Genomic DNA, 14,527 nt, shown 5'->3' with positions numbered 1-14,527 from the left:
TTTATTAATATACAGTTCAGTATATGTGGTTGGGATTTGTTAGAAAATCAGTCTTAAAAGAGAAACTGGCATTGATCAGATATAGCTATTCTGTTAACAAAATTCAGCTTTATATTTTATATCCTGGTTGATATACAAGCTTGGTTTTGATAGAAATGTTTTTCAACAAGCAAACTGATGTATTTGTTGCACAGTCTTGTATTGATAAACTTTATCATGCAATAGGGTACGTGGCTGAAGTTTTATGAACAGGGGCTAAATGTTTAGTAAGGAAGGCTACTGTTGAGTAAAGAGAGCCATAAAACTCCTCTGAAGATGTTTCTTGATGTGGGCCATTGCTAAAGAATCTTATTACTTTTTTGAGAATTTAACTTTTTTTTATTTATACATTCACTGTACTGCTTCTCCACTCCCATCAGTTTACAATGTTGCAGTTCTTTTCTTTTACATTCAAACTGGTAGTAAAATCTGTGATGTGTCAGCAGGGCCTTTAGGAAAAAGCAAACCATTTGTTTAAAAAATCCAGAGAAATGTCTTATTTTCTGTGCAGAAAAAATACTCTATGTGGAAGTTTGTTTTTGTTAAGAATGAATCCAAAAAATACTAATATGTTCCTCTCCTCCCCTACCTTTCCTCTTTCCTCACTATTTTTCTTGAATTCTGTCTATCTGCTCTCTCCTTTTTACCCTTCCCCTCTATTTTTCTCTTTCAATTTAGACTGTACTAACACCATTGCTGAATTGACACTTGTAGAGTCTTATCTTCTCCCAGTATTTTAACTTGGCCAGCAGACGTTATGAGGAGATTGGCTTTTCGAGGTGCTGGTTGTACTCTGGTAAATCTGGTACATTATTGATCATATATGCATCATTCTCCCCTCTCCCCTACCTTGACTTTTTTTTTTTTTTTATCCTGGCTATAATGAATCGCCCCTCATTAATTCAACTTATTTAAGTGTTTGCTGGTAATTAATTCTGTTCCTGGAATATGAAAAAGATACCCTAATGTAGTTATGCCAGGCTGCTGCACCATTTAAAAACAACACATACAAGAAAAAATGCCTTGATTATATTAGAAAATGGGAGGAGATCTGGGGAGGCTTTAGTCTGTACCCGTTCAGTCTTTAGTCTTTGAGACTCCCAACAATAGTGCCAGTAGAGAGAAATCTTCGTGATACAGATTTCTTGCCACTAGAAATTGAGCTATGTCCGCCAGCTTGTTTCATAAACCACTCAGTAGTTGTTGGATGGTTATTAATTTCAGTCACTGTTTACTTTAGTAAATTCATACCCGAGGCCAAGAGGAGGCAGACGCTCTTACATTGCCAGTTACTTAGGCTATCCAATACACAGTGATTTTAGCATTGGAGGGAGAATGCGAGGGCTTGAGAACATAACAAAATGTAACTGGGGGCTTGTCTACATCAGAAAGTTGCAGCGCTGGTGAGGGAGTTACAGCGCTGCAACTTTGAAGGTGTACACATCTGCAGGGCATCACCAGCGCTGCAACTCCCTGTTTGCAGCGCTGGCCGTACTCCCGTTTTGTCTCGGGTGTAGAGGATCCAGCGCTGGTGATCCAGCGCTGGTAATCCAATGTAAACACTTACCAGCGCTTTTCTTGACTTCCGTGGAAGGAGGAAGCCTCTGGTAATCAAGCTGGTCTCCTTCCCCAGCTTGCTCTCGCGTTCCCGGAACCCCGAGCAAGCAGGTCTCCTTCCCTGCGGTTTGCAGGGGGGTTCGGGAACGCGAGAGCAAACCGGGAAAGGAGACCAGCTTCGCCGCGGTTTGCTCTCCCGTTCCCCGAGCAAGCAGGTCTCCTTCCCTGCAGTTTGCAGGGTGGCTCCGGGAACGCGAGAGCAAACCGCGGCGAAGCGGGTCTCCTTTCCCGGTTTGCTCTCTAGTTCCCGGAGCCCCGAGCAAGCAGGTCTCCTTCCCTGCGGTTTGCTGGGTGGCTCCGGGAACGCGAGAGCAAACCGGGAAAGGAGACCAGCTTCGCCGCGGTTTGCTCTCCCGTTCCCCGAGCAAGCAGGTCTCCTTCCCTGCGGTTTGCAGGGGCTCCGGGAACGCGAGAGCAAACCGCGGCGAAGCGGGTCTCCTTTCCCGGTTTACTCTCTAGTTCGCGGAGCACCGAGCAAGCAGGTCTCCTTCCCTGCGGTTTGCAGGGGGTTCGGGAACGCGAGAGCAAACCGCGGCGAAGCGGGTCTCCTTTCCCGGTTTGCTCTCTCGTTCCCGGAACCCCGAGCAAGCAGGTCTCCTTCCCTGCGGTTTGCAGGGGGTTCGGGAACGCGAGAGCAAACCGCGGCGAAGCGGGTCTCCTTTCCCGGTTTGCTCTCTCGTTCCCGGAACCCCGAGCAAGCAGGTCTCCTTCCCTGCGGTTTGCAGGGGGTTCGGGAACGCGAGAGCAAACCGCGGCGAAGCTGGTCTCCTTTCCCGGTTTGCTCTCTCGTTCCCCGAACCCCGAGCAAGCTGGTCTCCTTCCCTGCGGTTTGCAGAGGGGTTCGGGGAACGCGAGAGCAAACCGCGGCGAAGCTGGTCTCCTTTCCCGGTTTGCTCTCCCGTTCCCCGAACCCCCCCTTGAAGCCGCCCAACAGCGCTGCAGTGTGGCCACATCTAACACCACTTGCAGCGCTGGTTGCTGTAAGTGTGGCCACTCTGCAGCGCTGGCCCTATACAGCTGTACTAATACAGCTGTAACTACCAGCGCTGCAAAATTTTAGATGTAGACATGGCCTGGGTTACAGCCCAAACCCCTTTTGGTGTGATCCCAGGACTAGATATTAAGCAGTAGTTGTGATTTTTACCTGTCAGTGCAGACTCTTAATTACATCAACAGTGTTGTTTGTTTTGTCAGTCAGAATCACCAAACTATCTCTTGTTTGAGCTAGTTCATCTGCTATGACAAAAGTTCTTATTTTATTATCATGTATGGAAGTCACAAGAATTGATGAGTGATTTAAGAAAGCATACTGGTAAGTGTTGTTAGATACATTTTCATCACTCTATAAGAGTCCAAGGCACTCTGATGTTATGGTGATGCATGGCAGTATAAAACTCGAGGATAGATTGGATTACCAGGTAAACTATGAAAGACATAAGCATTGTTTTAGCTATATGATTTCATGAGGTAATAATACATAACTTAATTTTAGTTAACCATCTTGAATACATATACCCTAAAGAACTGCAAGTTTAATGCTCACTCTCATCAGAGAGATTGGATGCAAAGCCATAAGTTTAAGAACATCTTTCTTTATTATAGAAGAAGTTGGATTCCATGGGTTCCAAGAGACGAAGAGCTACTTCTCCTTCCAGCAGCATCAGTGGAGGAGATTTTGATGATGGTCACCATTCAACAAATATACCAGGCCCAAGCCGGAAAAGGAGGAGACTTTCAAATCTCCCAACTGTAGATCCTGTAAGTACCATTGTAATATATACCCGTTCTGTTTTATTGCATAAATCCAAATGTGGAATACCTTTTGAAATTGCTATAAGCAAACATCTGCAAAATATATATATATAGAGAGAGAGAGAGAGAATATTTAAGATAAGGGTACAACAAAGTGTTCTATGGATGTTTTCTGGAGTTGCAAAGTCTTCTTCTAGGCTTTCCCCCATGGGACGGTGTTCTACATTTGTATGGAACCCTGAGGAACAGCTTCTGTTTCCTTTGCTATATTGTGCACTTTCCTGGCCTGAGCTCCAATTTTAAATGACATGGGCAAGTTACAACTTCCTCCTGAGCCCAACAGCGCTGATTCTACACTGGCTGTAGAGCAGGGATATCAAACTCATTCTGTGGAGATGTCTGAGTTACATTTTTAATTATGGTGTGTGGGCTGGGGCATAAATTTAGGACTACGTATCTCCCTTCATTAGTTCTCCCACTGATGTCAATACAAGATTTGTACAAAGAGCAAAAGGTAGAATATTGCCTTTCCGTGTAGTACCTAAAGTTCTATTATTTGTTCAGTACTTTACTCATCCCTGGCCCATGAAAATATGTTCATCTTTAGGACCATCCCAATTGATGTCCTTTTCTCTTCCTTACTCATTCTCCTTTAGCTGCTTTTCTTTTTTATTCACTGTCTTTGTATTTCTCGTCTTATCTTCCCATTGCATCTGCTTCCTTGTAGCAGTTCCTGATTTCTATACCTTATGGCTTTCATTTCCTCCCCATCCTCCTTGCATCTGCTAAAATGGTCAGCAAAGAAATAGTAAATGCTGACATTTGAAGTGCCATCCTTAGGCATTAGTTAGCCTAAGAGAGATTGACTGAGAAACATTGGAGTCTGCATTTCCTTATTTATTGTTTTTGGTGTCTTCTTGAGTCTGTAGTCATCACTGTGTTGGTTTACATTTGGGAAGTTTCCTTTGCAACCACGGAGGCTAGAAAACTCCTTTTAATAAAGAAAAAACACACAAATCTGAGTATGCCCTGGTACTATATTAATACATCAAATAGGCTGGGTGTTTAATACCCTACTGTAGAGCAACTTATGGTGTGACACTCCTCTTCTCCTCCCCCCCCCCCCGCTCTAACCAAGGCTTGGGCATAAATCCACATCCCTGAGAAACATAGCTATGCCGACCTAAGCCCTTGTGCAGACAGAATTCTTCCATTGGCCTAACTACTGTTTCTCGGGGAAGTGGATTACCTATGTTGACAGGAGAACTTCTGCTGTTGGCATAGGTAGTGTCTACACTGTAGCATTTCAAGTGCAGATATACCCTAAATTTGTTGCTTCTTGGCATTTCCATTGTTTTACTGAATTGTTCTTGCCTTTTAGATTGCTGTGTGCCATGAACTGTACAACACAATCAGAGATTACAAAGATGAACAGGGCAGGCTCTTATGTGAGCTTTTCATTAGGGCACCAAAACGAAGGTGAGGAGATGGCTTTGATTGGTAACAATCTTAGGTATGAGAACTAGTCCTGGATTTTGAGAAATAGCTCATCTGTGTAAAAGTTGCAAAACTTGTGCATTAAATATGCAACAAGCTTGCATAAGTCTTTTGATCTTTATATTTGACAGCATGCCCCTTTGAACAACTGTGACACAGGTGCCTGTGTTCGGGCAGAAACATAGAATATAAAGCCTTCCTGACCATTGAGATCTATTTGACTGTAAAATTGTCTTCAAAGGTGGAGGAGTAAAATACTAAAAATATATCCTAGGGACAAATCCATAACTGACTTTTGGGAATGGAGTACGTGAAGTGATAGACTATTTCTGTCTGTAATTTTTTATAGATTTAAGATAAATTTTAAAATATGTGCTAATTCATTTATATTAAGGTTGTTTGTAAATTTGAGCTATTTAAGTTGTAGCAAAAACATACTATAAAAATTTCTGCATTAGTCTTAAATTTGTGCAAAGTTAAATACTGTAGGGTTCGCTTTCAGTGCTCAAACTCTACTTTCAGTGCTCAAACTCTAATGTCTTTACTTATTGTTACAACAGAAATCAGCCAGACTACTATGAAGTGGTTTCTCAGCCGATTGATTTAATGAAAATCCAACAGAAACTAAAAATGGAGGAGTATGATGATGTGAACCTACTGACTGCTGACTTTCAGCTACTATTTAACAATGCAAAGGCTTACTATAAGGTGAGGAAGCTTCATATAAAGGCCCAAATTCATATATTCTGACAATAGCAGGTCTGGGTGCTGTTAAAAGATACAGCCAGTTTCGTATGTAAGAGACAATTATGGTAATATACATCTGTTCCAGTACTACAGTGGTTCCAAAACTTTTCTGTAGTGTGGACCAGATCTTAAAACAGAGATTACCTCATATGCCTCCTCCTCTCTCTTTCCCAGTCATGTAGCATCCCTGCTCAACTACAGCAATTTCTTCCGTGGAAAAATATTAGGAAAGTGTGTCTTTTTAGGTGTCTCATGTGATGTGTGTTTTCCTTTGGGAAAAACATTAAAGAGCACAAGTAGAATCCTGAACTCAGTACTGAGCAGGCAAGTAAAGGCCGAACAGATTTAAATTATTTTATCAATACACTTCCCATTTAATTAATTGGTCATTCTGAATGATTATATATTTGTTTTTCTATATTTAACTTGATCTCATCTTTTTTATTTTTTTGAAAGAAAAGAGCAAAAGTAGTGGGATGATTTCATCTCTCACTTCCATCAGTTCTGCCTCTCAGCTGGAAACAAGCAGGAGAGCTAAGATCACCAATAAACAAGTGGTTTGCTAGCTATCAGTGGTGTGCAGGACACTCATTTGAAATCTCTGCAGTATTATACTCTGTTTAAAAAAAGCAGTAGTTTTGCACTTATATAAATGAGAGGTGATAGATGCTCACTTTGAATGGGGGGGGAAGAGGGTGAGTATCAGGGCAGAATAGGGAAGTTGGAGTGTCTCTTTTTCTGGGGATAGCTTCTTCTGGCCTAATCACCCTGGTTCCGACTGAGACTCAGTCAGAGGTTGCTTGTGTCGGGCAGGGCTCCGTCAGAGGCAGCTCAAGCCAAGGCTCAGGGTTAGAGAGCTGAGTATGACGTGGGGGAAACTGGGGACGTAAATCAGCACTAGCTCCCCTCATCCCTTTGGTTCTGCTGCCCCTGATATGAATGGTACACTTTAGATGTTAATGGGTTTTATTAAGGTTATCTTTAAATCCTAAAATTTAATGAAAAAGTTAAAAATGTGTTTCAGAATCTTAAAAAATAAATTGTTTTCCTGTATTTCTTGCATTGAAAGTTTCAATATCTTGTGGCAGAGATGGGATAAAAGAAATCCAAAACTTTATTGCCAATCTGGGATAACTTAGCCTCCACCACACTTAAGGACATTAGGTATCTATTTTAATTCATACCATTCCTGACGTCACTGTGTTGAAGAATTACACAGCCAGTAATTTCTGTGTTTTCTATTATTTAATATATTTCACTTCAGAATGCTCAGAATTTTAAGAACACTTTTAAAATAACAGATAGCAATAATATGCTGTTTGGTTCATTCTCACAGCCAGATTCTCCTGAATATAAAGCTGCCTGCAAACTATGGGATTTGTATATGCGCACAAAGAATGAGTTTGTTCAGAAAGGTGATGCTGAGGAGGAGGAGGAAGAGGATGAAGGGCATGACAATCAAGGGGCAATATCTGAAGTAGTAAGTAGGAAGCACTGCATTTATAGTTTGCTTGTGAAATTAAGAGGTGTGTGAAAACTGGGCTTTCAGAATAAGGTTAACCTCAATTTATAGAGGGACATCGGTTGATGTGTGGTTATTAAGCTGGGCCAATACAGGTTATGGGACATGCGTACATATAAATTAAGTCACTAGATTATGTTCTGATATACTGTTTAAGGGTTCTTACATATACATAGAAAATGGTAATGGGTTCAGTACTCTCTATGTAAGTATTTATACCTTTGCATATGTTTTTGCATATATTAGGGAACTCTTAAGAAATAAATGTTTACGAGATGATCAATGATATAACTATTGTATATGTGGTTCCATTTTAATCCAAGTTTTTATAATAAATATGACCTCTGTAACTTGCATGATCTGAGGCCCAGTGCAAGAAAACCTGGGTCCCAATGAGAACACTTTCAGATGACAAGTATCAGAGAGGTAGCCGTGTTAGTCTGGATCTGTAAAAGCAGCAAAGAATCCTGTGGCACCTTATAGACTAACAGACGTTCTGGAGCATGAGCTTTCGTGAGTGAATACCCACTTTGTCAGATGCATGCACCCATACGTCAGATGCATTCACCCACGAAAGCTCATGCTCCAAAACGTCTGTTCGTCTATAAGATGCCACAGGATTCTTTGCTGCTTTCAAATGAGATACCCATATGGTCAACACGATGGTGTTATTCTCAGACTTATTGTTCTTTGTATGGCCTTAAACCAGCGACTTAGGCTAGAGCTACTCCTGCAAATCTCCGTTAGTACTGCATGACATTACAAGGCATATTTTTATTTAACTTTGAAAAACAGTTCTGTGCACGAAATGTGTATGTGACATTGAGACTTATTCAAATGCCTTACTAAATGCATAACCATAGTACTATGTCTTGAAAAGTTGCACACATCTTTATAGCTGCTGTTTTCATCCTATTTTCCTTGAAAAAGAATATTTATACATTTACACTGAAATATTTTACAGAGGCCATTAGAAGCTTTTATAAAATTGAAATCTTTCTCATCAAAGCTTTTTGTAACTTCATTTCCTGTACCAGTCTTCTCCAAGCTACTTGAAAGAGATTCTTGAACAGCTGCTTGAAGCTGTAGCCATAGCCACCAACCCATCAGGACGTCTCATAAGTGAGCTGTTTCAGAAGCTTCCCTCTAAAGTGGTGAGTAGTGAAATGAAGTCATTTGTGTTCTCTGTTTGGTATCTGGAAAATAGTATAACTGAATACTGTGGGCTGACTGTGGGACTAACAGTCAAGTGAACAAAAATAAATAAAAATACTTTAAGCACTAGCAAGTCATAATATTTTGCTTTTCAGTGGAAATTGTCTCCTTATGCCTGTTTACTGAAGAAGCCATTATCAGTTTAATCAGATAATGTACTATAACGTTTTAACTCTGAAAGCAGACTGTGAGGGGTGTGTATAATGTCTAATAGCTATCAGTGTTGTTACGCATTATAAGATAAAGGTCATGTTATAAAATCATTGCTTCTTTCTGAGGAAATAGTTTTTTTCATATCACTTTGGTGGAATGATGAAATATTTCACTTTTCTTAATTGGCTGTAAGGGCTGCTTATTGTTTTCGCAGCTTTCTGCTGGTCGAAAGGTGTTTATGGATCAACCCTAAAATAATCTTTTTACTAATCTAACTTTTTTATTTTGAAGTCATTTACAGCTCAGTTCAGAGTGAGTGTAACTCCACTTAGTTTGAATTTCATCTTAGTGTAAGGGATCTACTCTGTGAATGAGATCATTAGCTCATTTGATGAATCTATATAAATAAATCCTTTCAAATGTTGTTAATAAGCGATATTAGTTATGTGAGCAATGTATATCTTAATGATATGGAGAAAGTAAACAATTTTGGTTAAGAGAATAAACCTTAATCAATACTGAATTTGTACATAATCTTTCAACTGTTTTGTGGTGGTTATCTATCTTCTCAGCTGCCTTTGGTAATAGGCCATCAAAATAATAAGTGTTCATTTAATACTGATTTTTATTAAGTGTTTCCCTTGTGAATGATATGTGTCAGTGTACAACCACAAATATATCATTTTTTGTTTCCAGCAATATCCTGACTATTATGCAATAATTAAGGAGCCCATAGATCTTAAGACTATTGCCCAGAGGATACAGGTACAGTATGATCATGTTAATGAGCTGTATATTGTAATTTTGGAAAAATAAGCTTTTTAAAGTTTAGAGGGAAAAGTTTATGTAGATGAGTAGTAAGTGTAAGTTTTACCAGTAAATTAAGAAACTGAAAACTATACTGCTCTGAGGTTCAGGACTGGCTATAGTCAGTCCTGCGCTAATGTGCCAAAAGTAGTCACAGTTTTAAGGTTCAGTGTCTTAAACCACTAGTCGCTGATATGAATGAAATGCCAATTACTGTGAGTTCTTGGTCATGTACTAGTATAAAGTAGTCATTTCAGGCCAGGGAAAATTGAGATATTTAAGTTTAGATTAGTGCCATTCTCATTACCATCTTGCTTTCTCCCACTCATCCTTTCCTATTCTTTCTTCGTTTTAGCTAGCTGTTATCCTGAACTCCTGGAGTTAGAAATTGGTGATCTATCCTACCTCAAATTATTCAAATCTAATTTTTAAAATGAAGTATTAGTCTCTAATTCCAGAATTTTGTGAGATACTATCTGCTAATTCATATTGAACTGAAGTGGAGGATAGAGATGTGTTAAAATGGTAATCCAAATGATGTGTGTTAAAGTTTGCTTAAAATAATTTGAGTCAGTGCATTGTTCATTTAGTTTGTTGGACCTGTCACGTAGAAAATAACTTTTATATTTGTATCTCCTGTATGATTTTATTTTCTTTTTTTCTTCAAGTTTGTTTATATGCTGCATAAAGAAATGTCTTTATTCAGTGTGAACTACCTTTTACTTTCCAGTGTTTTGCATTTTCTTTCTTCATGTGACAGGATAAAAAGGATCAGTTATTATCTAAAGAGTAAACTGCTCTGTTTTTTGTTCTGCAGAATGGAAGTTATAAAAGCATTCATGCGATGGCCAAGGATATAGATCTTTTAGCAAAGAATGCCAAAACCTATAATGAGCCTGGATCTCAAGTATTCAAGGTTATTTTCAGATTTTTTTTTTGACAATTAAGTCAAGGTTCCGTCTTTATTTATTATATTACATATTTTTAAATTATTAAAATAGTATTTTGTGTTTTAGGTTCTAAAGCATTTCTAATTTATCTGGAAATATTAAAAAGGATATTGTCAACTAATTTCTATGCCTTTTATTGTTAGTAACTCCCTCTTAGAAGTTTGAAACTCATATTCGTTCCCTGTTGACTGTTCTTTTCCGTTTGCCAACTATACATTTCTCTCTTCCAATTTTATTTCAAATGGGACATAAATCAGCCTGGTTTCTTATAGGAATGAAGGATGGCTTGCTGGCTGTTAGGTTAGAAATGCCTAGAATTCCTGGCATTACAGATTCAAATCATGGCACTTGACCGTCTGTTCATTATCACAGAACATTTGAATTCTGTGCAGTTTAGTGTAGGGAGGTCTGCGGTGTAAAGCCTGAAAGAATGGAGGTCTTGCCTCCTTTGCATGGATAGTAAAGATCCTATTCCAGCTTTTGTAAGAGTATGCATGCATCATATAGCCAAAACTCACTCTCATCTCTTCCTCACCACTTCCTTTTCTCTCTCAATTGACCAGCATGCTGTGTGCATATTTTCTACCTACCTGCCTACATACCTTCCTGTACCTAAAAGTGAATGAATTTCAGTGGTGAAGTGATTCCTGCATATCTTTAACTTTTCGGATGAAGGGCACTACATATATGTAACATTCTAAGGGTAAAATCTATTGTTTTAAGAGTAGAGGTAAATAGAATGCTAAGGCAGGCTAGCTATGACACCAATCATCTTCCAGTGGACAGAAGAAAAACAAGCCCAGTCATTCTAATGTATTGTTGGTGTGTGTGTGTGCGCGCATGCGTAAGTCGTGGATTTTTTTTTTTTAAGGATGTTGCAAAGAAGTGCCACAGACACTAGCCACCGTTTTATTCCCTTTTATTTAACCATTGAAAATCTCCTTTCAAGTTAGATTTTGCTACAGAGTTCTGACACTGGGCAAAGTCGCTCTCTATCAAGAAAATATGTAACCCTAACTTTTGTTCTTTTCTCACTATTTTAAATATGTATAGTTATATTTATAAAATTTGAGTAAATCCTTGATCAGTCTCATTTTTTCTGAAATGGACTATTCTTATTTCAATTAACAGGATGCAAATGCTATTAAAAAAACATTTAATATGAAAAAGGCTGAAATTGAACATAATGAACTGGCCAAGTCAAGTCTTCGAATCAGGTACTGCAAGTAAAAAATAAAATAAAAAAGAAATGCTGTTTGAGGTCTGGTTTACATGTATTTACTGATATTTAGTTCCTTAATTTTGCCCCTCAAAAAACAAAAACCAGATAAAATTAACTTGCTGCTTGTTGCTTTAAATCTTAAAAACCACTGAAGTAGATTTTTGAAGGTAACTGCTGAAATATACTGTGTAGGTGATATATTCCTACTTTTAAGATATATTTGGCACTGAAATATAGAGAGCCTTCAGGAGCCTCTAAAGCTAAAGTTTTAGCCAGCTTCTATTCTATGTGTTTAACGAGTAGAAACAGAAAAGCTGGAACAACGAGCAGAGGCTCAGATCCTCAAAGGCAGCTGACTCCCACTGAGGTCAAATACGTTTTGAGGATCTAGGTAAGAGTGCCCTTCTTCATAAGAGTTGCTGGATGGCCAAGGGCCTCTGATGTATCCTGAGGCCTGCAAAGAATTAGGGGGACCAAGGATTCATTTTTTGAATGATCCCAAAATATTTATTGGGGGGGGGAGCAGGGAAACAGCCCAAAATTCATTCATTCAGATGCCCAGCAATCATTTTGGAGGAAAGCCCAAGATTTAGTAACACTCTTTGTATGTGAAAATCTATTTTAATTGTAATAAGGGGCAGAATTATGTGAGATAGGGATAGAATTGACTTGTTGGTTATGGAGTGAAGTTTTGGAAATGTAAATTAAATGGATGTGGCTTGTGGGAGAGGGGGTAGTGCAGTTATTTGTCATTTGGGCTATAGGGTTGGTCTTGAAAAAATAGTTGTTGAGAGAGAGATTTTTTTTTCAGGCTGTTATTTCCTTCCTGAAATCACATTAATTGGAAAAAGCTTTTTCCTCCCACGCAAATCCTCACTCTTCAAAATGTCAGTGTGGACATTTTATGCACATTTCATATCCCAGACTATAGAGAGATCCAGATCTCTCATAAGTTTCACTTGATATCATTGGCACTTCTCAAAGCTAGGAAGCGGGGGAGAGATAGCTCAGTGGTTTGAGCATTGGCCTGCTAAACCCAGGATTGTGAGTTCAATCCTTGAGGGGGCCATTTAGGGATCTAGGCAAAAATCTGACTGGGGATTAGGCCTGCTTTTTGCCTAGATGACCTCCTGAGTTCCCTTTCAACCCTGATATTCTATGAGTCTATGATTAAATACTTGCTAGGGTGAATTATATTCTTTATCAGAAAAGCTAAGTGACATCTTCCAAATGAGCACAAGAGTTAACTTCCTTGGTAGATAGGGAACTTCTTTAGATATTTTGCAAAGGACCAACTTGGAGTACGTGTCCTTTTCAGAAATAAATCTCTCCTCTTCTGAAGCTGTTTTTGTGATAGGATAGAGAACTCCACAAACATCCTTACATTCAAAGCATTACAGTTAACTTAAATATTTGTCTTAAAATGTTTTGCCTTCTGTTACAGATAACACCTAAGATTAGTGTAAATTAAAGAGATTAGAAAACTAAACACTTTTTATGGTTTACTTGGTGCTTTTGACAGTACTTTGAGTGTATAGTCAGTTGTTACTATGTCTTCTGTTTAATCAGTCAGTTTACCCTGTTTGCATAAACCTTTCATATAGCAACAGCAGGAAGGAGAAACTTCACAAAACAAGAAAATGTGATGTAAAATCACAAACACTGTCAGAGGGGTTCATGTGCAGGAGTAATTCTTGAAACGTTTTTAAACATTTCTTTTAAAAATGGACTTGATTACAAATTGATGGTGTCCTCTCCAAAGTCTACTATGCTCATTTAGGCCCTGACACTGCAAACACCTAGCACGTGTGTAGCTCCACTGAGGTCAGTAGGTCTACATCTCTGCTTATGGATTTTCAGGATCAGGGCCTAAATGGTGACTCGCTGACTTCATTAGGAGTAAAAGGGGGAATCAGGACCTTGCAAGGTTGGGTACTGTACTTAATTTTTAGGCTGTGACTGCTCGTATCTTAACAGTAACGCTTTTTGTGCAAAGACGGCTGACAAATAATTATATTAGTATTTGTTAGTTGAATTCCTCTCTCTTGTACTGCCAACCCCTTCTCTATCCCTTAGTTATCTTATTCTGTAAGGTTCTTTTAATATTTTGCCTTGTCTGTGAAACTTTTATGTAGTTGTGTAGGGCCACAAGTTGACTTTGTGTCCAGAATAATTTGACAGCTCTCATCTTGATTTCTATATCTTTTGAAAAAAATTTTGCCTCAAGCAGGCAAAAAAAACCCCACTCTTAAACAAAAATAAAATTCCCCAGACACCTCATGGTCAATTTGAAGGCTAGAAAAGCTTAATTTAAAAAAAAACAAAACCTTCCTGCTGCCATGAAGACTGCTATTGGCTGCTGGCAAGCACAGACCTGTTGTTTCAGATCCCTTTTAACTTATTAAACTCTAGATGATCATCTAGTGTTTTGTTTTTTTTTAATAAATACATGACTTCTTAATTCTTCCACCTCATCTGGGAGTCCTTCACCTATATACTATTATTAGCAAAATACCTACTTAAATTATTCTAGCCTATTTTCCTCTTAATTTTAAAAAGCCTAACTTTATAATAACTCTTTGCTACTTTAAATACTCTAATCATTATGTCAAGAATAATCCCAATTTTGTGACTCTATCCTGATGCACATCCTTCATTCCATTCATCATCATAAATTGCCCCTTTACATGCTCTTATCTGTCTTTGGTAATATTATCTTAAGAATGTACAATGGTGTCTACAACACCATTTAATATGCTTTATTAAGTAATAACACAATATGCTTGGCTTTGTATTGTTAACCTCTCAATTTTTAGCAATATTCTGTTAGCCATCTTTATTGCTGCAGTATGCAGGACTGAGCATTTAAATAATGGTTCTATCAATATTGCTAGAAACTTTTCTTTTACCTTTATAAACAAATTCAGTATCATTTACATTATGATTAACTTGGGTATTATTTATACCTAAGTGTATCACTTTACATTTAGCAACATAACATTTTTT

The 14,527-nt window shown here is 38.5% G+C and overlaps 1 protein-coding gene across 15 annotated transcripts in view; it reads left to right on the top strand.

Moving 5' to 3' along the window:
* PBRM1 (polybromo 1) overlaps nt 1–14,527 on the top strand; it is an 84,620-nt gene that overhangs the window by 2,838 nt on the left and 67,255 nt on the right. For 4 of the 15 annotated variants that reach the window (XM_030569344.1, XM_030569341.1, XM_030569343.1 and 1 more), the window contains exons 1-9: nt 600–835; nt 3,259–3,414; nt 4,790–4,887; nt 5,466–5,613; nt 6,989–7,132; nt 8,212–8,328; nt 9,239–9,307; nt 10,167–10,265; nt 11,431–11,516. In XM_030569344.1, coding sequence (XP_030425204.1) covers nt 797–835; nt 3,259–3,414; nt 4,790–4,887; nt 5,466–5,613; nt 6,989–7,132; nt 8,212–8,328; nt 9,239–9,307; nt 10,167–10,265; nt 11,431–11,516 — 956 coding nt within the window. In that variant the 5' untranslated portion in view covers nt 600–796. Of the gene's footprint in view, nt 1–598; nt 836–3,258; nt 3,415–4,789; nt 4,888–5,465; nt 5,614–6,988; nt 7,133–8,211; nt 8,329–9,238; nt 9,308–10,166; nt 10,266–11,430; nt 11,517–14,527 lie in introns of those variants that run through there. The other 11 variants (XM_030569330.1, XM_030569331.1, XM_030569329.1 and 8 more) reach the window with 5 other exon arrangements.

The sequence above is a fragment of the Gopherus evgoodei genome, chromosome 7 (genome assembly GCF_007399415.2).
Source record: "Gopherus evgoodei ecotype Sinaloan lineage chromosome 7, rGopEvg1_v1.p, whole genome shotgun sequence".
Classification (NCBI taxonomy): domain Eukaryota; kingdom Metazoa; phylum Chordata; order Testudines; family Testudinidae; genus Gopherus; species Gopherus evgoodei.
The sequence above is the reverse complement of the archived record's forward strand: the minus strand, read 5'-3'. Positions and strand labels throughout refer to the sequence as shown.